This window comes from Rhinolophus sinicus, linkage group LG03 (genome assembly GCF_036562045.2).
Source record: "Rhinolophus sinicus isolate RSC01 linkage group LG03, ASM3656204v1, whole genome shotgun sequence".
Classification (NCBI taxonomy): domain Eukaryota; kingdom Metazoa; phylum Chordata; class Mammalia; order Chiroptera; family Rhinolophidae; genus Rhinolophus; species Rhinolophus sinicus.
The window spans coordinates 12,702,890-12,727,953 of NC_133753.1; the positions used below are offsets into that span (position 1 = coordinate 12,702,890).

Genomic DNA, 25,064 nt, shown 5'->3' on the forward strand with positions numbered 1-25,064 from the left:
AGGGGACTGTCTGTTTATTTATTTACTTATCTGTCTATTATTTATTTTAAATGTATAGGAAAATGCACATAACACATCTAGTATCTTAACCATTTTTGAGTGTACAAGTCACCGTGGCATTAGGTCCATTCACAGTGTTGGTGCAACCGTCACCACCATCCATCTCCAGAACTTTTTCATCTTGCAAAATTGGAACTCTGTACCATTATACAACTCCCCACTTTCCCCTCACCCGTCCCCTGGCCACTAACACTCTTTCTTTGATGAATCGGCCTACTCTAGGTACCTCATCTAAGTGGACTCGTAATTTGTCTTTTTGTGACGGGCTTATTTCACTGAGCATAATGTCCTTAAGGTTCAGCCATGTTGCAGCACGTATCAGAATTACCTTCTTCTAAGGCTGAATAATATTCCACTGTATGTATGTACTACATATACATACTCTTTGTCCATTCATCCATCAGGGGACACTTGGGTTGCTTCCACTTTTTGCCTCTTGTAAATAATGTTGCTGTGAACGTGGGTGTGTAACTATCTCTGAGTTTTGGCTTTCAGTTCCTTTGGGTAAATGCCCAGAAGAGGAACTGCTGGATCATATGGTAATTCTACATGTAATTTCTTGAGGAATTGCCATACTGTTTTCCATAGCGTTGGCACTGTTTTAAGGGAATGCTCAGTTACCTAACTCTTTCTCCGTGTGTCTTGCTTTTCCTCTCTGAGTTTTACAAATGCAATCCCCCACCCTCTGTTCTACCTGTGTCCTTTGAACAGGTCTGGTTAAAATCTGGCACTATGGCCTTGGATAGGCTGTGTGGGCCACACTTGCACATTTTGGCCTAGACGCCAGAGCTTAGTACTGCTCTCTCCTAACCTTTGAAAAAGTTAACTTTATCCTATTGGCCTCTGGGCGAATGTGCTGTGGGAAGTCCCAAGCTGCTCCAGAGACTAAGCTAGAACCAAACTGGCCCTAGATGCATAGCTCTTGGAACAGCTGTTCAGCTTCCCTCAATTCTACCATTTTAATTGTGATTAGTAGGTTCATTTGCATCTAAAAGGCGCAGTTTTCTTATCAGCACCATTGAGTTGGGGAACCAGTGTGCTCCATTTATATAGAGTGGCCCATTTTAATCGCGCCCATTAAGCAGTAAAAGTAAATGTGGGTGTTTTACAAATGCAAATATATCATGCAAATAATGTACTTTATGCTGAATGATGCCTGGGTTTTCATATGTAAAATTAGAAACTAGCACAAAGATAATGATAAACACCTTTGCATCTGTTCTTAAGATGTATCATGAGCTGTATGCATCTAAAATTGCAGCAGAGGTTTCCAGCCGAGTTTCTGCAGTACACCCAAACATGCGTTCAATATTATCAAAAATATACGTGTACTTATCTAGTTATTTATATATTCCTAAGTAATCAAGAAATCACAGAAAAGAGTAATCCAAATTACCTAACCTATTACTTTCCATCAATGATGAGATTTATAATTTTGTTTCCATTTTAAAAGATTTTTCAGTTTTTATCTGACATGATGACAGTGGAAGAAGAAGTGTTACTATGCAGGCTAGTTCCATTCTAAGGGACTTAATTATGTCTGTAAGAGGTATTTTTTTAATCCTTAGTGTTTGAAATAATTCAGTTTTATGATACGTAGGTAGTATTACTGCTATTTTATAAAATCACTCAGTAGAATAATGCCAACCCTCTTTTATGTGCAGTGAACTCTGCCAATTTCTAGGAGGGAGACCACCTTTAGTCTCTGCCCACATGGGTTTCTGGTCTTTAGAAAGGTAAGACACACACCCCATGAAAGTGAATTAAACGTATAAGAGGACATTAGGTCAGGAAATATCAGAGTATGATCAATTCCCAAAATGGCTGTACAGACAGGAATTACTAGATGAATTCAGAGTGGGGAGAGGTCCCAGGGTAGGAATGACCAGAAAAAGTGTCTCTGGGATCTGGTACTGGAGCACAAAGAAGGGCTGGGACTTGAATAAATGAAGGGAACAGGGCAGAAGGGCATTTCAGGAAGAGGGGAACAGAAATGGCTTGACTGGGGGTCCATGTGTGTTCTGAAGACTTGGGTCAGGCAGCATATTAGGGAGTACGGGCACACATTGGGAAAGCATATAGGGCTTCTGAGGGGCAAAGCACCGATTGGACTTGACTCTGCTGTATAAGCTACTAGTTTTCACACACTTTCATAATCACCGAACTCTTCACATGAAAATTTATGTGGAAACTCAATACATGAGACACATAAAAAATGAAATTCTTTGTTGACATTGGGGCAGGACTCCCATCTAGACACTGTCCCTCACCCCCACTATTGGCAGCGTATGGGCATCTGCTGGGGGTTTCCTGGGGAACAGTTTGCAGAGCAAGGGGAGAGCACCCAAAGATGCTGTTCTTTGAGAAGGCAGTAAGGTGTGAGGCAGAGGGGCTGGCGCGGGGAGACCTGCTAGGATGCCAGAGGGAACACCTGCGTATGAGTTGACCAGTAAGATAGAAACAGAAAGGAAGGGAAAGTACCAGAGACCTGAGAGAAAGGGTTGGCAGGAATGGGTGACAGCAGATGGATGTGCGAGAAGAAGGTGTTCAAGACTCCACTATTTTGAACTCGAGCATTTTTTAGGTGATCATGAAAGGCTGTCAGTGTTTTCCTTTGTTTTTATGAGGAATGCTGAGTTGAACGGCAGACTTAGTCCCTCAACAAACATCTGATAGGCTCCAGCCAGGTTCCAAGGACTGCTGTAGGGTGATAGGAATTTAGGGAAAAGAAAGATACTGGTGTCTCGGTGTTACAGGGACTGAGCACCCCGGAAAGGGAGGCAGCCATGGACGCTGTTATGGGTTGAGTTGTCCCCCCCAAATTTATATGTTGATGTCCTTGGTGTCCTAATAATACCCAGTACCTCAGAATATGACCTTATTTGGAAATAAGGTCATTGCAGATATAGTTAGTTGAGGTCGAGGTCATACTGCAGTAGGGTGGCCCCCTAAGCCAATATAAAAGGGAAATTTGGACACAGATGAGTACACACAGGGAAAATACCATGTAAGCATGAAGGCAGAGATTGGGGTGATGCATATATAAGCCAAGGAATGCCAAAGATTGCGGTCAACCATCAGGAACTAGGAGAGGGACGTGGAACATATCTTTGCTTACAGCCCTTAGAACGAACCCAACTTTGACCTTGGAACTGAGACAACTGATTTCTCTTGTTTAAACCACTCATCTGTGTTACGTGAGACACTGAGAAATCCAAGGCAGTGTGGGAAGTGGCCCATGGGGATCAGCAGGGGAGGTAGCAGTGGGAAGTGGGACCCCTTGTGGGGGCAGGGGGGCAGCTGAGTGCTGTGTAAGGACGCAGCCTTCCAGGGTCTGGAGATAAGCTCAGCTGGAAACTCAGCATTGGACAAGCGAGGTGTTTCATGAGTCCATGAACTCTTCTGGGAAAGGAATCTTGAGTATAAAAGAAGAGAGTGCTAAACCTCTAGGAAAGACCCAATTTTTAGGGTCAAGGCTGGACAAAGAGCTAGCAGAATATTTAAAACGGAGAGTGGGAGGAGGAGAATCAGGCTAGAAGGATATTCTGAGGCTAAAATTGGAAAGGATTTAAAAGAGATAATGTCAAAAGGTGTAGAGAGTTTGTGTAATCAGAAAATAAAAGTAAGCTTCTAGATTGAGCGCACCTGGGAGGGCGTTGGGGGATGGGTGGTGACGTCAAGAGCTACTAAGCCCTGAACAGCTGGGTGACCCTGACTTAGGAGGATTGCGGCCAGTCCAGGGAGACGGACGTGCGGGAGTAGTGGTCGGGAACTTGGTGCCCAGCCGGTGGGCTTCGTCAGTGCATGGCAGAGTTATGGAGCTCAGATCGGGACACTAGTAGATGTTTCATGATGGGTGAGATTAGGCGCAATTAGTCCTTGAAAGGGAGAGGTGAGTGGAGACAAAAGGTAAGGGGAGGAGGAAAGGCTCCAGAAGAAAAGAAGGCAGTAGGGGGCTTACTTTGGCAAAGAAGAAGGTACAGAAACAGGTAGAAATAATGGAGTGTGAGTAGGCTTGTGAGGAATGGCTTTGGTTTTAGAAGAGAGGAGGTGACATTGGCTGATGAGGTGTGGAGAGAGAAGTTTGGGACTTGGTGAGTAGGAGAAGATTGGGGCCAGCTTAGTTGGGTTGCTGACCACCAGGTCAGTGGTTCTCACTTGGGGGACATTTTATCTTCCAGTGGACATATGGCAATATCTGGAGACATGTTTAGGTGCTACAACTGGGGGAGAGGTTGCTACTGAATGCTAGTTGGTGGAGGCCAGGGAGGCTGCTGAACACCCCACGTTGCACAGGACAGCCCCCGTGACAGAATTACCCAGCCCCAATTAAGAAACCCTGTTGCCTTAGGTCAGTAGTTCTCAAACATGTCCAAGGAGGAAGCCCTAACTTCATAGCGTGCTTTGTGGAGCATTATGAAGCACTGATACATTTAAATAACACAGGATTTACATCTATCTGGTTCCTCCAGAGCAGCTGCCTCTGTCAGCTTCTCGCAGCCATTTCAGCCCTCAGCACATCCTTGGTCACAAAGGGCACAGAAGAAGTCTTTCAGGTTGATCCCGTTGGAGTCAGGGTGAGTCTCCAGTTTTGACATTTGGCTGAGGTAACAGAGCAGTTCCATCCCTTACCTTGGTCCATGTTTTGCTCTCAGCATGATCTTGCCACACTTTCAGGGGTGGTCGTTGCGGTCCTGTATGGTGGTTGTCTGATCACCTCAGTGATGCCTCTCCTACAATGATCAGCCTCTGAAAACTGACTAGAAGCTACTACCTCTGATTGTACGACCCTGAAAGGTCACTGTGGGCAGCAGACTTGCCAGTTTGTATCTACGCAGGATTCTCTGCGGAGTTAGCATTTTGGGGTTTTTTTTAGCTTTCTCTTGAGTAGGTGGCATCTGAGAAGTTGCTTCTTCCTGCCTATTGATCTTAGAAACTGCTCCTCAGTTTAGGAACCGAAGAATGTTTGCGATGAGAGGATCTCAAAGCATTCTTAGAAAAGAGGAAGATGGAGGTGTGGTTGCCTCATCTGTCACAGGAATGAAGAAAAGAGCCAAACTGGGAAAGTCACAGGGTGTAGGAGGAAGTGCTGGCACCGGGCCTGCCGCCTAATAAGAAAACTTGAATTGCACTTTTCTTGTAATCAAGACCACCACTGGGATCTCTGCAGTTTGCAGAGCACCCTTTTTGCATCCACTTGTTTCATCCTCACACACGAGATGCTCTCACGGTCCCCAGGTTGCAGGCATAGAATTGAAACTTGGACATGTTAAAAGATTTTCAGCCTGCGTTTTGCGCAAATTCTCTGAATCTGAAAATTGTGCCGTTCCCCCACACCTTGGATGGGACAGGTGGCCACTGAAGATCCCTTCAAATGTCAACACACTCCAGTTTTATTATTAAGAAGGTTTGTAAAAGTGTCACGAAGGTCCCCGAGAATTCCGAACTCTCAACTATGCTCTTTAGTGATACGTATGTCTCAAATTGTGAACAATAGTTTGTGAAACCTGAGATCATCTCACACACATCTCTCTGTCATTCTGCTCTGATTCCCAGATTTCAAGCCTCAACGACTGGCCTTCTTCACCCAGGGGATCTGGGTTAGTGTGTGGTGTAGGTCATATTTGTTTTTCTGTTATTTCCTAAAGATTAACCCCCGGTTAGATTTAAAACAATAGAATTCCAAGTTTTTTTGTTTTTTTTTTCAGGAATTCCCTCTTCGTTACAACTGCTTTGACTGTTTTATTTCTAGGAAAACATAGTCGGGTGGTAGATGTCATGTATCCAAAGGGATTGTCTTCACACTCTGTTTCCAGTGTTAAGACTGACAGGGGTCTGCTTAGTTGCCTGAAGCACAGGGGGCAAGCTCTGGCCTCTGGAAGTGTTATACTGGATTGGGACGGGCTGGTCTCGCTCCACCCCTTTCCTTTACCCCAGTCTGTTTGGGTTTCTTCTCTGTGTACTGTGGACCGTTTTGGCAGACGTGCTGACTGCAGGGGCCGTTCAGAAGCACAGCACGAAGGTTGGTCCTTCAGCCGCCCACTCTTTAGACCTTGATTCACTTCTTTCAGAGACTTTCTTATTTTAATTCTTTCTCTTGTTTTATATTTTTAAAAATGTTTAACTGTAGTGAAATACACATAACATAAAATATGTCATCTTAACCATTTCACCGATAATGCTCTTAACTGCTGTATGGTTCAGCGGTGTTAAGAACCTTTCTGTTGTTGCACAGCCAACCTCCAGGATGCTTTTTCTCTTGAGAATTGAAACCCTGAACCCGTTAAACACTCGCTCCCCACTCCCCACTCCCTCCAACCCTGGAAACCACGACTCTACTATCTCTCTCTACAAACCGGACTCCTCCACGGACATCATATATATGGAATCCTATAGTATTTGACCTTTGGTGCCTTAGCATAGTGTCCTCGAGGTTCATCCATGTTGTATTAGGTTGGTGCAAAAGTAATTGCGGTTTAAAAGGTTAAAAAAATTGCAAAAACCGCAATTACTTTTGCACCAACCTAATAATATCTTGTTCTCTCAGACATACCAGTTCACATTTGGCAGCTGCATTCTTAGGGAAAACATACTTCTCTTAATTTGCTTTTCATTAGATTTACAGACAGTCCAGGCCAGTGAGTACAGGTGTGGGTCTTGCTAGAACCTGCCAGGGTCTTGGTTACAACCCAGCTGGTTCTCAGAATGATGAAAGCTCACGAGTGTAGAGAAAACACATGACAGAGAGATCACATCACATTATGCCAAGAGCCACCTTCGGGCTCTACGACCTGTTGACTCACGGTGTCCCCTTGGGAGTTGGAAGTAATGCAGCTGAGAGAGAGAGGCCCCGGGAGTGACTGAGGGCCGTGAGTCTCCGGCAGACGCTGGGTATGCTGTTCAGGATGGTATCGCTCATCTCTCGGGATTTGCTGGCTCAGCTCTGGTCTTAATGATCAGCTGGATCAATGTTCTCAAATGCCAGTTCACAATCTGCCTTTCTGGCAGGCAAGGCCCTCTTAACCTGTTGGTTGGCTTCTTTTGTCACAAAGCGGGCTTGCCTTATAGTGTTGAAGGTCATGGAATTTTGTTAGAGCGTTATTGAAATGAGACATTTGTGGCACCCGCGTTGTATTGTTTCTGCTAATAGGAGCCCACGTGTCTGTGTGTCACATATGGTTAGCCTGATTGCTTTTGCTAGCCTGGGATTTTGCCTTGGAGAGATTCTTAGTGAAATACCACCATCCACAGCCTTCTTCCATGGAGAAGGATAGCTAGGAGTTGAGTGCTAGAGGACTGGAAGAGGAAAGCCGGAAGATGAGAAATGAAGTTGGGGCCATTGATGTGTGTGTGGGGACAGTGGGCTGGCACCGGAAGTCCTGGTCTGGTCTCCGGCTGATCACAAACCAGCCATGTGATGATTTCACCTCTCAGGGCCCCCACCTCCTCATCTATAGAATGAGGAGGGTGGGTCCTGTCCTGCCACCCACAGGGTTGGAGGGTACCATGCTGTGCTCCATAAATGGTAATATGCTATCCCAGCATCAAGCAATGTGAGCACTGCTATATGGTAATGAAAACCACTTGGGTTAGGTTTGAGGGGGCCACAGGGGTCACCTCTCATGGCCATGACCATGTACAAGTGACCAATGACTGAGTGTGGAGTTCCCCCCCCCCGACATAAGGCACCCCCCACCCTCTCTTCTTTTGATTTGCCACTTGAATGGGTGCTTTCCGGGGTGGCCTCAGATTCTCCCACAAAAACCTGGACCACACACAGCTTTTCTGAATTACTGGGATTGATAAGTGCTTTTGAGTAATTCACACGTTTCTAAGCTAACTTAGAGCTTTAGAGGCCAGTGAGCCAGGGACATCACAGATGGGGGGGAGGGGACTGGAATCAATTTGCAGCCTTCCCAAACTGCAGCCACTAGAGCCATAACCATTGACCTTTCTATAGACATTTCTTATCTCTTTAGATAGAATCGTAGGAGGTTGGAGCTAGGTAAGTATATCAATAAGTATATCCCTAGAAGCCATAAACTATGGCTTTTAATCCTCCCTACCCAGCCCCCCACTTGCCCCCCCCCCCCCGTCCTTTTCAACACCAAGCACAATTCTCTCAATAAGCACTTAGCAAATTCTTGAATCTACTAATAGTTAGATGTCATTTTGAGGGACCATTCAAAAGAAAGAGTGTAGAATATGAGGCCAATTAGCTCAAAAGCTTTGCAATTAGCATGACAGGAAATCAGCTTACCTTGAGGTAGAAAGAGACCACAGGCGAATTCATCAGTCACAACGGGAGGCCAGGTAAGAGCACAGGTGGGTGGCCAGTCCAAACCTTGCTCTGCTAGTGGTAGAGTATAGATTACACAGACAGCACAGCTGGGCAACTAGAATAGTGATCAGTGACTTAAGTTAAAAGGATGTTGTAGAAATCTTGAAGCAGATTTCTATCATACAGACCACTTTCCTTACCTAAACCACTGGATTTACCTGTCCTCAGTTCCCCAACATTTACTCCATCCCTGGCATCTACTCAGTTTTCAGCCAAATCAAGGTCAGGATAAAGAGGAGATTTGGATGGAAGGAAGCTGGATATTCAGGCTCCTGCAGTAATACTCAATTATTGAATTCTTTAGAAGCACCAACTCCTCGATAATGAAGTCCTCAGTTTTTAAATATCTTTAGAAATCAAGCGATTAGGTATTGGCAAAAGCCAGCTTGCTATTTCCTGCTTTCTTATAAAAATAAGATGGTAAAATCCCCAGGAGCTGGCTGGGGATAGTTAAAAGATCATCTTAAGTATTTTAATGCATATTATGTTGCATGCAAATTTGAGCCTAAAAAGCCTCAAAACCGAATAGGATGGGAATCAGGTGGAAGAGAAATCTGCTGCCATCCTCCTCCAGCCCTGTGACCCCTGCCAGATCTGCTGTGGTCCTGGGCAACTCCTGGCTACTCAGAGGCCACAGCTGCCAGGGCTGAGAATCAGGGCTGCAGGAAAAGCCTTAGCTGAGATGCATTGTTTTCTCTTACTCTGAGTACAGTGGGTCTAAAACAAAATAAAACAAAAAGGTTCATTTACATCAGTGTGTTTTCTAGCACATACAGCATTATTTTGATGTTTAATAGTACTTTTATGCTCTAGCCCTTTTCTTCCTCCCTCTCTATTTCTCCCCAGTCGTGTAACCGGTCCCGTCCCATGCCTTGCTATGCCATTTGTACCTCTCGTAATGGAGTTTTGGTCAGCAGAATGTACCACTAGCATTTCTTCTGTTAACGGTATTGCACTGTTAGAGACCCTGGCTGACAGGTGAAGCATTTATTCCATAGCCCTTCAGATTTCTTTGTGTGTGTGTCTCCATCAGCTGAATATCTGAATGTGTTATTTGGACCAACTTTTTTTTTTTTTTTAATGTTGAAGGTGATTGATAATGCATTAACCAATGTCATTTGCCATGGACTGTTTTGGCAAAAAGTAATTTATACTCTTTCTTACGCTGGATGTAGTAACATTTTTGACTAAGTGCTTTCTAACATTAATCTAAACCAATCCTTGGATTAGAATAACCGACTTTCCACTCTAAGGATGTTTTACTAAGACAGGCTTGGTTATGAGGTTATTCACTGGGTACCTTAAAAACAGTGAAAATGCTTGTCTATAAATGCAGTAAAGTGTCTTTGTGATATATCGATCTTTCTTGTTTTCTGCCTTTCTTGTTACCAGACTGTGGGTAGTGGTAAGATATCTTCAATGAAGGAATGAAGTGCAACATTTTAAACCAAGAAATTGAAAATAGGATACGAACCAAGAGTCTAGGGGAATAAGGGAGTCGATCAAGGTCATATCTGTATATGAAGGCTCTGGTGGTAGTAAAGCAAAGAAAGGCAAGTTTGCATTTATAATAGGCAGGAGGCACCAGAAAGTGTTGGGAAATCCACCTGAACTCAGACATGGACAGATGTTCTTTGCCACATAAAATCATACAATTGTGAACAACTTTACAAAAGTTATAAGCAATGATATTGAACTGTGTGAATTTGCCATTTTGTTTACCTGCAAATAATTTCAATGCCCAGGAGGGAGCAGGGTCAAGACAGTAACCAGACAGGTTCTGTGAAATAGGAAGGCCATTCATCATAAAATAGGACTAATCGTTTTTAAAGATGCATTTTGAGAGGGTATAAATAATGCATAATTGGGAAAGTGTTTGAGGCCGTTATGAGTGATGTGTCTGAGTGCAGGTGAGTGAGTGTAAATGAGCTGACCCTCATGATGGTTTCTCTTTTATTTCAGCACATCAGGTCCACCCATCTGGCCAGGCAGTACCTTCTTCAAGAGAAATGGAGCCCTTCTACAAGGTAGGTCTCTAGAAGCACCTCTCCCCCTCTCCCACCCCGTCTCAATATTCCTTTGTGCCTGATGTCAATCAGGAGAGTTCTGTCTTCTTGAGGAGTTGTCACTGGAGAGATATGACTGTTGTGGGTTGAGTCTGTCCAATTCTCTTCATTTATTCATATTCATGTCTTCTGGTTGTGATGAATTGTTAGTCTGAAGCTAGGACTGCGTCTTTGGTTTGTTGTCACTGGTCATATTCTAGAAGTGTTTGGCTTGCTTTGGTGAAATTGGAATTACATTGAAGTTGGTCTGTGACAATAGCATAAACTGGGCTGATAAAAACAAACCCCATTACGTATTTTTAATGCTTGGGCTACCGTGTTTCCCCGAAAATAAGACCTAGCCAGACAATCAACTCTAATGCGTCTTTTGGAGCAAAATTTAATATAAGACGCGGTCTTATTTTACTATAAGACTGAGTCTAGTATAATATAATATACTAATATGATAATATAATATATACTGGGTCTTATATTAATTTTTGCTCCAAAAGACGCATTGGAGCTGATTGTCTGGCTAGGTCTTATTTTCGGGGAAACGCGGTAACAAGGGATGTTTTTGGTGTTTTGGCACCTTGGTCATCAAGGAGGTCCACTCATTCCTGACTGTCCCCTAATATCCATGTGTGCCTGGAAGGGTGACTGATTTGTTCGGAGGCTCAGAGTTCAGACACCCCTCCCTTGTCCCTACAAGCATCATTTGCAGGGATACATCCTTCCTGCTGTCCAGCCCATCGTCAGCTGCTTTGCACAAGTTTCTGCCCAGTGGGTTCAAGGAATTCAACCAGTATTTCATCTGTTTTTTCCGTTAAGTTTGTCTTGAAATAGCCAAAGTTAAAGAGGAATAAATGGCTAAAAATGGCAATAAGATGCCTTTTAAATACTTTCAGAAATTACTTTTAGGTTATTGCTGTTCTGGATATCTGCTCTGTAGATAAGCTGGTGTTGGCAGGCTCCCAAGGGGCTTCCAGTTTCCTGTCTCATTAGCCTCTGGTGATGGGCTAGGTGTCAGAGTGGCACAGATGGCCAAAGCAGGTGAATTTGATTGTACCAAGCGTTTCAGAACTATACTGGGCTTATGGTAAGGAGTTTCAGTGCATTTTCATTGGTTTAGAGCTGTGTTTGGTTGGTTTACACCTCTTTGCCTTAAAAGCATATGCTGAGGGCTGGCCCTGTGTGTGAAGGAGTAGAATGTAAATGTGACAAAGAAGAGAGAGATTCATCCTCAGTTTCTGGAGTAGCTCAAACAGTTTTGAGAGAGAGCACATTTTTGTTGTTTGATAGGTCCTGCAATTTTGTATTCTCTTTCTAACCATCTGTGAAACCAGGAACTTAAGAATTTCTTTGCATTTTTGCTTGGTACAGGTGAAATTTAGGCAGGCAAGTTTGATTAATCCTAATTTTAATGACCATCAGAGACGTCCTAAATATTTAAGAACAAAAGGGAACTCCCTCCACTCTCAAAATTGAATAGATGATTTAAAAAATTACTTATTCTGTTCTCCCTTAGATAGTATACGTGGAAACTGACTATGATGAACCTTCGGGTTTATTTCAAGTGAATGTCAAAGTTATATGCATCTTTATTTTTCCTCTAGATCTGTAGCAATGCTATGACTATCGTTTTGTTTGGATTGCTTTCAGAAAAGGGATTTTATTTACTTGGAGCATTTCCTTACGGAATTTTTATTCATTAAGTTCCACATTAGGTAAGATTTGCTCTGTGCATATTAGTTTTGGGTTGTTTCAGGCAAAAGCAGGAGGAGAAACATCAATAAACTTTTTGAAATTGAGTGATTTTTACTATGAGAGTCTCACAGGTGGGAGACTTTCTCTTCCTGATAGGGTTAAAAATTCTCCTATTTACTCTAGGTATTGAGAATTAAATATTTACAGATTCCAGACACTCATCGAATTCACATCCAATTCAATACAGACCCCTAATTTTTTTTTTGTACACGTGAAAATCAGAAGGATCTTGGAGAGACTTTGGGAGTGTGGGCAGGGATTTCTTCGGGTTTTCTTTTTTTTTTTTTCCTTTTTTCCTGCGATGTTTCTTCATTTGCTGGGTCTGTATGTAGAGTTCTCCAGACACTTTTATTGTGACACGATTTTTCGTGCGTGTTCTTCCTAATTAATATATTTGTGTTCTTTTGGTGGGTGGCTTTGGCTCATCAAGAAGTTGCTCAAGCCCACAAGCAAAAGTTTTACAATACACATGGGCATATTGAGAAGGGAATTGCCCGGTCATACCAGTGGACGGTTTAGTTTAAAATCAAGTAGAAGAAAATCAATCTGACTTAGGCTCATTTTTATACTTTACATTTTTAAAATACGCACACCTTCCTTCTTTTTCCCTATGGCAAGCAGGAGGACAGTTTTCTAGAAATCAGACAATGGGAAAGAACTCTCTTACTAGGTTCCAGCCACAGGGGTTGGGATTGAAGGCCAGTAGGGTGCCCTAAAGAACTCAAGTTCCAGAAGTGGGATATCTAGAAGGTGAAGCTCGGTAACGCAGAGTGAGTCGGGCTCCGGGACCAGCCAGCAGAAGCCCGTCCTGATGGTGGGCCCAGATCCTGAACCAATGGCGCTGGGAAACCCTGCTGGGTGGAGTGTCCCTAGGGGTTGAGACTAACAGAATGCAGGAGCAGCAAAATAAGCAGATGTGTCACACTGTTTAAAGGAGAAGAACTTATTTTTGTCAGAAGGGTGGGAGCATGGGGGCTGTCACTTCTTAGAAGAATTGACACTTGACCAAGACCTTGACAAATTGATAGATATGGGCATGTGGAAACAAAAAAAGGGCATCCCAAGAAGGGAAGAAACAGCAGGAGGGCGCAGGCATGGAGAGGATCCCGAGAGCAGAGGGCTGGGGGACTACATGTGGTAGGGGCGGATGAGTGAGTCGCGGGCACTTTGGGATAATGCCATCACGTGCTTCAAGATACATTTAGAGAGAGGAATGTGGTGTCCGAAGAGGAAATCATGGAAGTTAAAACCTGAATGAGTGGAACAAAATAACATAATGGTTACAGTGCTGTCTGATAGGTGTTTGGGTTTATAAGCTATTGAGCAGAAACATAGTACAGTTATTTTTTACCCCCAGCAAAAATCCAATTGCAGGAATTAACTAGACGTACTCGAGGTCCAGTCAAGTATGGCCTGTGTATATTTGGGTCCTTGCAGCATCACTGGCGAGAGGGCCTGCTGAGTCACCTCGCAGTTTTGAGGCTAATGGGGTAAGATTTGGTTTGGATTACACCAGGCATGGGTACTTAACATAATTGGTCATTTCATCAATTCACAGTATTTATTTTAAATGCCATTTAGGCTTCTACAGACAGTTTTAGTGTATGAGCCTTTCTCGTGAACTAGAGAGCACTTCAGTTCTCGTACAATAGAGACCTAGCAGAGTGCCAGAAGGGGACCAACCCATTGTTTGAAGGGGACCCAGGATGGGGCCAAACAGTTGACTGTGGCTTATTCTGGGCCCTGCTGGAGTGGCCAACTGACATGTGTCTCCAAATGCCCCTCTGCATGTCTCTGTGAGTCTCTGTTGTGGTCTCTAATGTGTTTGAAATACATTTTTAATTTTGTTAGTTAATAATGTGTTTTATTTTCTTAATTAAAAGAGTAAAGTGTTTTATGTTTTTCCCCTTTCCAAACTCCCTAACACCGCCCCGCCCCGTCCCCATCCCCCAAACATTCCATTCACCCATCAAACTTAAAATTAGGTGATTTTATTTAAACATCTGCCTCATATGAATTACTTGAATGAGCAGTGATTCCCCATTAAAGACATTCCTCACCCCTGGCCTGACCCTTCATCTGGTCCCTGGAGGTTTCATCCCAGCCCTACATTCGGCACTGCTGATACTGTGTGCTTTATGCCTTCCACAAAGGTGGCTGGCTGTAGGACACGGTCGGTCTGATCTTCCACTTCTGTGCTTTTGGCTTTCAAAGGCCCTGTAGGCCTTTGAGCTCCCCACAGAGTTTTGTTGTGAGGGAAGCTGCTGCCTGTACACCTCTGGGTCAGCTGACCACTTGGGCCCACCTGTGTTTATTTCCAGCTCTTCCAGTACCCCACCTGCAAGCGTTTTCGTTATTATCCATGTCTGTGTGTCAGGCACTGGATGAGGCTGGAGTTCCCAGGGAGGACCAGGACCTGCCCCCCACCCCCCACCCCACCCCCAGCCTCTCACAGCCCACTCTGGAGTCATACCACACGTCTCAGCCCTTTGACCCTTGACGCAGCCACTGCAGTTACTAACACTCCGCCAGCCCTCCTGGCCTTCCCTCTTTCTTCCTTTTCTCTATCAGTCCAGCATTGGCCCACTTCATTATTATTGTATCTGTTTCTGTAGGATGCAGTGGTGGAATTAAAATAAATTCCATAACACACATAACAAGTTTTTATTTCCATTCACTTCTGACAACCCACTGGATGAGCTAATGAAATGGAAAGAAGACCTTGAAGGCATTTTCAGTGCACAGAGCAGAATTGTGCTACTGCAGACACGAAAACAGGGAGAAAGAAAACCAGCCCTTTTGCTGCCAGATGCATGTTCCTATGAGTGCACAGAGTGCTGGCCATTGGTAAGCAGTGCGGGAGGTTGGTCGTGACCCTTAGATGACTTGCCAGGTTCCCAAGTTCTAGGTTAGCTTCATGTACTTACTCTCCTGGGAGGACTGTTGTGTGCCACCCACTCTGCACAACCCCTACCCTCTCCCATAGCTCTGCTAGGCATTTTTACTGTAAAAACGTATGTGGTACTCCACTTTGGTTGTATGCTATGAAAGTCTCAAGAGCTAGTACTCGGTACGTCAGAAACAAAATAGAGTGTAAGAGGCAGGGGAGAGCCCTGGATTCTGGTCCCAATACGGCCACTTGGTAAACTTTGTGACCTTGGGCAAGCCACATGGCACCCCAAGGCTTCCTTGTCTGACCTGTTTATTAAAGAGTGGACCTCAGGAATGGCAGAAGTTTCCTATGGGGTACCAGCTCTGTTCCCTTCTATCAACTTCCCTAATAGTAGGTCAGAATGGATTTTGAGGCATAGTTCTAGGTGAGTGGAAAAAGAGGGCTACCTTCAGCCAGTTGTGTCTTCAAATGCGTCTAAGGAGAGGAAAGAGGGTGGTGGCAGGCTGGCTGAAGGTCCTGCTCCTAGAACAAGATGACTCTCAAAGTTCTCATGGACCTGAGGGAGGCAATGTTATCAGTTTGGACAACTTGGAAACGAACTGTGTCTTCACTTCCTGGGCGACTCTCTTAGCCTCTCTGTGGGGATGATGATAACAATAATAATAATGCTTGTCTGTCTCATGGGGGTCTTGCGAGAATTTGATACTCATATTAATAAAGCATTTAGAACACGCTAAATTCCCAGTCAGAGTTAGTTATTGTAATATTTGACAAAACTGTGAATCTAGGAAAACAGGACTGAAATCCTCCATGTGTGTTTGTCCTGTATCCCGCTAAAACGTCCCTTGTTCAGTTGCTGGGGCAGAAGCCTGGGAATGCCCTGGATCCTGTTGGATCTGAAAGACAGTTTGTGCAACTCGTTATCTCAGATTCCTTATAAGTAGGTTGGCTTCCTGGAGAGGTCACCCCGCTCACAACACCAAGCTGTACCCCTTGCTCTAAAATTGACATGCATAGTAGGTGCCAAGAGAGCCATGCAGGAGAGTGTGGATTTTTCATGCCAGGTCAACTCCCTCCTTCTTTGGGCACCAGCCTTGACCTGGGGCCTTAGTTTCAATTGTCTGTAAAATGGGGCTACCAGATGTCTCCCAGAATCGTTGTGGAGATTAAAGGAGAATGTGAATGTGAAAACGTCCATCTCATCCAGTGCCTGGCACCTCTCAAATGCTTGATAAAAGCAAAGGTTTTCAGCCTTTGACTTTGTGTCACGCCTAAGGTTTCTTCTGGTCATTAAAATCGTGGCTGGTACATTCAAGGTGAAAGTTCCAAAACCACTCAAAGGAGGGGGTCTCCCAAACGCCTCTCCTTTGCACGATTTCAGCACCGCCAGTGTTTCCTTTCTGATTGAAACAGGATGGCGCTGCCCTACTCTGGGGTCTGCAGCTGCCTCCAACCTCTCGGCCCAGGCACTTCTCTCAGTAAGGGCCCATGGTCCCAGCTTTTGTTGGGTTTACCTCGACCCTCCCCCACTCATTTCTTTCACATTTGGTCACAGCCCCCGGGCCCTTTGGCTTCTTTCATCTAATCTGCTCCACAAGCTGACTCTTTTGTCCATTTTGCAAACGAGGGCATCTACTAATGCATAAATCTCCTGATTCTTGCCCTCAGGCACACCCGGTTCAAAAAGAAAGTCGTAATAATAGAAAGGAGGAAAAATCCTCTCTACATTTTCCCCCAGTCCTAATTGCCTTCTGTCCTCTTTGGCCTGCAGAAGCCCTTAGGATTTTAGGAGGGGCCCTTTTCTCTTGGAATCCTTTGTCTTTTTGTTCTGCCCTGAGTTATTTGTAAAGATATTTATGTAACTACAATAATAAAGTCAGCTGGCTGATTTTGTTTACCATCAGGTGAATTTAAAGGGGTGCCGTTCTGCTCTTCTAATCACCCAACTTCTATGTGGCCTCTGACAACATGTTTTTAAGGTTGTTTTAAAAAGTATAAGGACATGGAATTTTAAAAGAAGGCTTTCGGCAGTTCTGACCTTCACTGTCTTCCGTGGGTCTCTCCACCACTGTCTCACGAAAACCCAGTGTGGCCCCCTGAGGAAACGGCAGCTCTGTGGGCGGGAATAGGTCGGTCAGAAGGAGTTGCCAGCTCGCCGGGGACGTGGCACCGAGCACTTCCTCTCAGCCGACCCTGCTGTTTCAGGGTGACCTCCAGGAGGAGGTGGAAACTGAGGTTGCAGATTTAGGAGAGGAAGGCAGTGTTGGTGAGGGAGCTTTGGAAGTTGTGAATCCGAATCCGGAAATGACCCTTGCAATAATGGGCATAGATGAGACTTCCAGGGGATCTAGAATGAAAAGAGGAAAAAGGTTCATATTCAAGACCCAGATTTATGGCAGAAGGAGGAGCCGTAGCTGACAAAAGCAATAATAATAGTAGAGACGCAACACAGTCATAAACGGGAGAAAATCACTGAAGTGAAGGGCAGAGAGTTCCAGAAGGAGGGGAGGGGGTCAGGAGCACCGCTGTGCCGCAGAGCAGGAGGATGGGACTGAAGAAGAGCCACCAGTCAGCTCCAACCGGCTCTGAGGTTAAAACGGCAGCAGAGCTTTCGGCGTGCAGCTACCAATCGGCGCTCTGTTTCCCTGGACCTGCCAGTTCTGGGCATGTCATGAAAAAGGGATCATACAGCATGTGACCTGTTGTGTTGGGCTGTGTATGTTCTTCTTCTATTAGCCGTATGCATTAGGTATTATTACTCCCATTTTGTAGATGGAAAAAATAAGGCCAGAAGCAATTATCCAGCTCAAGGTCGCAGAGCCAGGATCAGAGACCTGGGCTCACACCTTTCTTTGGTTCAAAATGGCATAAATATTTCCAAACACTTTTCCAGTTTAGATGTTCAGTTATTCTGCAGTGTTTTTGCACACTTGTGGCTGAAAAGAATCCCGTTGTACTGCTTAAAAGCAATTTATAATGACGAGGCAAAAAGATGGAAATAAATACTTATGTTGTCTCCCTTTCATTTAAGTAATGAAGGTGCTTCATTTCTCTTTGTCTCCACACATGACTTTTGTAAACAGCTAATGTTAAGATATTTCAAAGACCATGGATAGAGAAAAAGAAAAATCCTGGAATCAGTCATTCAAAGATTAATACCATGGGATTTATAGATGATGTAATACAGAATTGTACACCTGAAATCTATGTAATTTTACTAACAATTGTCACCCCAATAAATTTAATTAAAAAAAAAAAAAAAAAAAGATTAATACCATGAGGAACCCACCCCTTAATAGAATGAATATTTATTTGAGTTTCCCTGAATTTTATACTAGTAGATAGAGAGATAGATACGGATATTTTATACCAGTCAAAATTTATCAATAGGAATATGCCTTATAGTTTAATTTTTTGAGCATTTAAAACGTGTTTCTTATCTATTGTATCAGATTATAAAATACAAAGGTTACACAACCGTGGATCACATTGTACAGCACAGCCTGCTTTTATCAAAGTGCTCAATCTTAAAATCCACTTGGAAAAGTCGTTCCCCTTGAAGTTCTGTTTAACTGTGCTTAGATAGAAGTCGAGAAATATTTTTATACTTATTTCCAAGAGGCTGACAATGAAGGAGAATTTAGAATACACTCTGAGTAAGCTGTTCACATTACAGTTTCAGAAGTGAACTTAAAAGAATCCACCTGTAAACTGCAAGAGGTCAAGTTTGTGTTCTTGTTTGGTTCCCTTGACGACTGAAAGGTGTGTCTGAGAACTCCTGGGTAGTGTGCGCCAGGGTGCATGCTGTCAGGTAGGAGTGTACGCATACGTGTGTGAATGTGGCCTGTCCACTCAGGCTTCTAGTATTGCTCCTTGTGAGTCTGCAAGAATAACTCTGTCCTGCCTGCCCCCAGCCCCCCTCTCTCTGGTGTCTCCATGACCCTCAGCTCTCCTGTTGGCCTTTGCAAATGATAGCATGAAGATAAATGACCTCAGTTTTCAAATCAGACATACCTGGATCCATTCCCTGCCTGGCTACCTAATTGTAGTCAACTTTGGAAAAGTTGTGTAAAGTTGTTTGAGCCACTACAAAATAGAAAAAATACTAGCCTTGCAAGGTCGGTATAATTATTAGGATTAGATGATGACAGTCTAGGTAAGTCATTGCCCCAAATGCCAGTGCCATCGCCCTGCTTTCACTCCAGGGGAAGCAGCGTGCCTGAGAGAAAAGAATATGGACTTGGAGCTGGCCCGTCTTAGGTACAAAACTAACATCTGCCATCCACCAGCCACGTGACCTGAAGCAACTTGTCTGATCGGTTTGAGCCTTTCCGTTCCAGCCAAACAGATACAACTTCATGGGATTTTGTGAGAATTGAAAGATAGTGTGTGTATGGGGGCTGGCACAGTGCCTGGTGATTACTGAGTGTTCAACAAATAGAATTTATTATGTTTGCTCTTATTATGGCATGCCTAATGTTTTTAATACCTTCCACCCCCCAAAGAGCAGTAACATAAAAAAATCCTTCCCCAGTTGAACTGAGGTTATATCTTCAGGAATGCTTAAGACTGTTTTCAGTGTCCCTGAAGCTTCTGCTCCATTAAGGCACATACCCACGAGATACCCACAGAAGGGGTAGAATTTGAGTCCTCACCAGCTGTTCTCCTGGCACTGTTGAGTGACGAAGATCTCCGGGATGGGTTGGAATGGCTTTTGATCTGTTTTCCTGTTTCTTCTTCCTCTTAGTGTCTCTCAGCCAGAATACAAACTATGTGGGGAGATTCCTTGCAGAGATGGGATGGAGGCAGAGTGAAAGGGAGAGAAAGGAGGAGAGACATATTTGCAGTGATAAAGAACTTGATAAAATCATTTAAAGGACCATGCTGAACTTGTCTCCCACCTCATGGTCAGAATAGCCCCTCTTCGGGCTGTGATTTTTTTTTTCTTCTTTTTTTAAATGGGGCATTTTCAGGATGTCCCCATTCTGCTTATTTGACACAAATTGCAGTGAGGCATGAGAACCACAGGTCTGTGCCTGGTGACATCTGCCAGTAGAGCTGCTCTAACCCGGTGTCTTGGCTGTGGGTTTGTTTCCCACACTTTGAGCAAGACTGTGAGGACATGGTGACAAGAGATGAGAAGCCGGTGACGTGGAGAAAGGCCAGTTCTATGGTTACCATTTATGTGTGGTATTTCTCAGACTCTGAGAGACTTCATTCTTTAAGTTTTGTTATGGTTGGGAACTGAAACAAGAAATTTTTACTTTTAAACTTTTGCAGCTGCAGTGGGCTCAACTTGGGACGCTCACCAGGATGACACAATAGCCATCTGAGGGCACCGAGGGCATCTTTCTCCTGTGGGAGCCACTGTCTGCCCACCCCTCACCCGCACCTTCCAACATATATTCCAAATGAGAGGTGCCAGCTTCTAGGAGCTCCCTGGCCTCAGTGGTCATGGAAATTTGGGCACGTGACCCAATCCAGGCTAGAGTTTCACCCTGGTGCTTTTCTTACCCTGAGTCTGGGAGCTCTAAAGCATGTGTTAGCATCACAAGGTCCCCCATGGAAAATTGAGTAGTGTACAAGGGATAGCACCAAGGCAAAGAAGCAGAGACAAGGGGCTGCTCTACCACTGCTTCCCATGGTTGGATTCGATGAGCACATAAATTCCTCTTTTTACTTAACTCAGATTGATTTGGGTTTGTTTGTTTTTTTGGGGTGTGTGTGCATGCATGCATGCGTGTGTACACATCTAAGAGTCCTGACTAATAAAGAATCTCTAAATAAATATAGCATCAGTTAAATATATATCACTATGATTTCCGTGTGCCAGTGAAATTCCAACCTCTCTATTGTCCTAGGAGACCCACTTAGTAGTTTGGCTGTCACTTGAAAGAATATAAGATGAGCTTGGAGAGCTTTTCAGAGATGGTGACTTGACTTAAGCAAACAAAGCAGGACCACGGTAATAATAATATCAGTTCTCTCTCTCCTCCAGCTCAGCTTTGTTTGCCTCAGGTGGAAATAGACTCAGAGAGACTCACATTGAATTCACGAGGTGGCAGTCACCTCTTGTGCTAGAAACATCAACTTTGAATCTAGCATTTCCCCAGTGGTCCAGGAAAAGTTCTGAGTGGCACTGTAATTGAACCAGCCTGGGTCACATGACCACTGGAGTCATCACTGTAACCAGGGGAATGGAAGGTTTGGATCGGTTTACCCTGGGGATGGAAACATCACTTGAAAGCACATGAATGGATTGAGAGATGCAGTGTTCTCCAGATGCAAGTCAGGGTCAGTTCCCAAAGAAGGGAAAAGGAAATGTCCATTACAACAGCACAGCCATTTAAAAAAAAAAAAAGCAATGGGCACAAAAAAATGTTAAGTTACATGTGCAAGTATATGTAGCTGGTAAGTGGAAGGTCTAAGGCCTAAATGCAGATCTTCCCATTTGAGACTCTTCCAGCTTTCTTTTCATGATAATGGCCATCATCTTTGGGTGTACAGGACAGCCAAGATCTCAGGGCATATGGTGGTGTCAGTCAACGTAAAGTAATTTCCCAGAAGCCCAGAATCTGAATTAATGATGACGTTCACTTTCTCTGGCAGAGTGGGGATTGCTGAAATGGGTTGCCTTAACTAGACTTGCCTCATTGGTGATAAATGAGGGAGGGGAGATGGGATGTACTTTCCTTTCCTGAGGATTAGCCTTGAGCAGCCAACCTCAGGATTTTTGCAAACTTTCTTTAGCAGCCAGAGTTGGTCCCCAGAGTCCCAACCTTAGAATACAAGATGCTTGGACAGTTGGTGAATGTATTACTCAGTTGGGGCTGCCATAACAAAATACCACAGACTAAATGGCTTAAACAACAGACATTTATTTTCTCACAGTTCTGGAGGCTGGAAGTCCAAGTTCAAGGAGTTGGCAGGTTTGATTTCTCCTGGGCCTCTCTTCTTGGCTTGCAGATGGCCGCCTTCTCACAGTGTCCTTACACGGCCTTTGCTGTGTGAGTGCACTTGCCCTGGTCTCGTCTTCTTCTTATAGGACACTAGTTCTATTGGATTAGGACCCTGTTAGGGTTCTGTTGCATTATAGCCCCCCCCTTATGACCCCATTTAACCTTAATCACCTCTTTAAAGGCTCTATATCCAAATTCAGTCACATTGAGGTTTCGGAGTTCAGCAGATGAATTTTGGAAGGCACACAGTTCAGTCTATAACAGTGAATGACATACATACATTTACCAACATTCCTTGCTTTCTTCCAGTGTGTTAGGTACCCCTTGAAGTGCTAAGCATAGAGATGAAAAGAGCCCTGGCCTTAAAGAGTCTGCAGTCCAGCTGGGAGAGACAATCGCTAAGACAGACGCCTTAGTGGTTCTTGCCATCACAGAAGGGCTTAGATTCTGGGGCGAGAAGGAAGTCAGGAATCAGGGAATTCTCTGAGGGGTGTTGCTTATGCAGGGCGAGGCTACTGGCCCTGCATCTCCTAAATCTGCCCTCCTGAACTGCTCAGCACAGACAACGGTGCAAGTCTCAATCAGTGTCGCTCCAGTCCCTAATACAAAAGTGGTGCCCTCATATTTGCAGCAATGGCGAAAACACGCATTGAGCCAAACTCCCTGAGCCAAAAGCCATGAATAAATGCACCGATGGTACATCAGTATATGACGTATGCTTATTCGAAAGCAAAGAAGAAATATGATGAGCAGGATGGAGATGAGAAAAGTCACTATGTCCCTTTTGGGGAGCTTACCGTATTCCTTCCAATTAAGAAGATGGGAAGATGAAAGAAAAGTGTCTGGGCAGAATTGTGGGGAGATTCTGGTAAAGGCAGTGGAGAGTGGGCTTGACTGAGGAGATGAGGGTGGCTGCATAGTGGGGACTTGGGGTAGGTGGTGCAACTGAAATCTAATATTGACGTAGGCATGTAAGGAAGGGTAAAGAACTAGGAGCCGATAGTCGTAAACGTGGGAAACTGCTGCAGGATGGTATACCTTGTATCACGTGATCACAGTGGATGGTGTCAGGGTCATGTGAATTGTAGTGGCCGTAGCTGGGGCTGAAGCTAGAGAGAGATGCGAGCAGATGTTCTGACTAGGACAGAGCAGAATGGCAGGCCGAGGTGGGTGGAGGTGAGGGGCGGGGCGCCTGGGCAGATGGGAGCGGTATTAGAGCCTCAGATACCATTAGTCTAGAAGGCCTTTGCGTTTCTCATTACCCAGTTTACTTAGGAAAAATAATAGCAATCACATCTTAACTCAGTATAATTTAAAGAGTAGTGAAAATCCAGTTCAGAACCAAAGGTGCAGCTTGGTTCAATCTCAATCTCACTTGCTAGTTCCCAACTTAATTTTTAAAATTAAGGCACCTCTAACAAGACTCAAAATTGTTCACAATCCAAAATGTAGTGAGAGGTAAGATGCTAAATGAGAAAATGGGTTCCATTTCTAAAACCATCATTATGTGTGTGTGTGTTTGGGCTAGGGGTCGGGTGGGATAGTGGGATAGTTCTCTGTATAACACCATTTGACTATAAATGGCATTTGTTGGACATGGGATGTGAGTCAATGAACTTGGAGGAAAATGGGGCTGCCTAAAATAGCTTTTGTGCTGCAGAGCTGAGTTGGCATTAGAGGGACCTGGCTTTGAATCCTGACTCTGACCATCTCTCGTAATATCTCTCTCTCCCTCCCTCCGTCTCCTCTTCTCCCTCTTCGTCTCCCCCCCCCCATCCCCTTCTCTCTCATACACACAAACATACGCACCTGCACATATACAGCTACACGTTCGTTTACACACACACGTGTGCCTCTTGGCTTGGTCAAATCCTCGACTTTGAGCTTATGTTTTTTCATCTGTAAGATCAGGACACCACCTACCTCTCAAGAAGTAAATGAAACAATGCGCAAGTCAGCACTTTGTGGCTCTGATGGGGTTCATGGGAATGTGTGGAAAGAAAAGTCAAGGTTGTGGTTATCCTTGGGTGTGTGGTGGTGACTGGAGGAGGTAGAAGGGGGCTCCGAGGTGCCAGTTTGTTCCTCTGGTTGCTGGTTACATGGCTAAATCGTTTGTGAAAGTTCATTGAGCTGTACAGCTATGTGGGCTTTGCTGGGTTACTTCATATGTTCAGTCAAAAGTTTCAAAAATGATTAGGCAACGAAACTTTCATTACGCCTACTTGATTTCAGGTTTTTATTATGCACGTGTAGTGAACCTCAGAATTCTTTCATGATTAAAAAAAGAGATTGTCATAGATTTTATTAAATCAATGCCGGGTGAAACACAAAATAACAAGAATTTCTCTCACAATTCAAGCGTGTTTTATTAAGGCCTGTGAACCCACTTGTTATTGATACCGTTAATACAATATTTAGATTCCATTTTGAACATGCCAGCTGGCAAAGATTACTGATATGTCAGCCTCTCCCAAGAGTGGGTTTTTTGTTTTTGTTTTTTTTTACATTCATAACCAGTGAGCTAGGTACACAAATACAGGTTAAGATGAACTTATGTGACTATAAGTAAAATTAGGAAAAACAAACAAACTCTTTAACAAAAACTTTGAGAAGGTCTTTGGCAAAGCCCATAGGACACTTATACGAATTTTAAAATCTTACCGAAACAAAAGTGGTTTTTCATTCTATGGTATTTTGTTGGATAAATATGTTGGTGAAGTAACTGATTTAGAAATCATTATTTAAACCTTTTAACTTCATAGCAAGTATTTTTGCTAGAGGAGAAAACATTGTGTTGGAAAACTTTTGAGATTTAAAAACAAGCAGGCCAGGGTGGGAAGTGGGTGAAGTCGGTAAAGGGGATCAGAAGGTAGAAACTTCCAGTTATAAAATAAATAAATTCTGAAGATATAAGGTACAGACAGCATGGTGACTATAGTTAACAGTACTGTATTGTATATTTGAAATTTGCTGAGAGAGTAGATAAATGTTCTCATTGT

The 25,064-nt window shown here is 44.0% G+C and overlaps 1 protein-coding gene across 11 annotated transcripts in view; it reads left to right on the forward strand.

Moving 5' to 3' along the window:
- Positions 1-25,064, forward strand: part of FOXN3 (forkhead box N3) — a 367,936-nt gene that overhangs the window by 241,246 nt on the left and 101,626 nt on the right. For all 11 annotated transcript variants that reach the window (XM_019744745.2, XM_019744763.2, XM_074327057.1 and 8 more), the window contains one exon: positions 10,364-10,428. In XM_019744745.2, the coding sequence (XP_019600304.2) occupies positions 10,364-10,428 (65 nt within the window). The remainder of the gene's footprint in view (positions 1-10,363; positions 10,429-25,064) is intronic.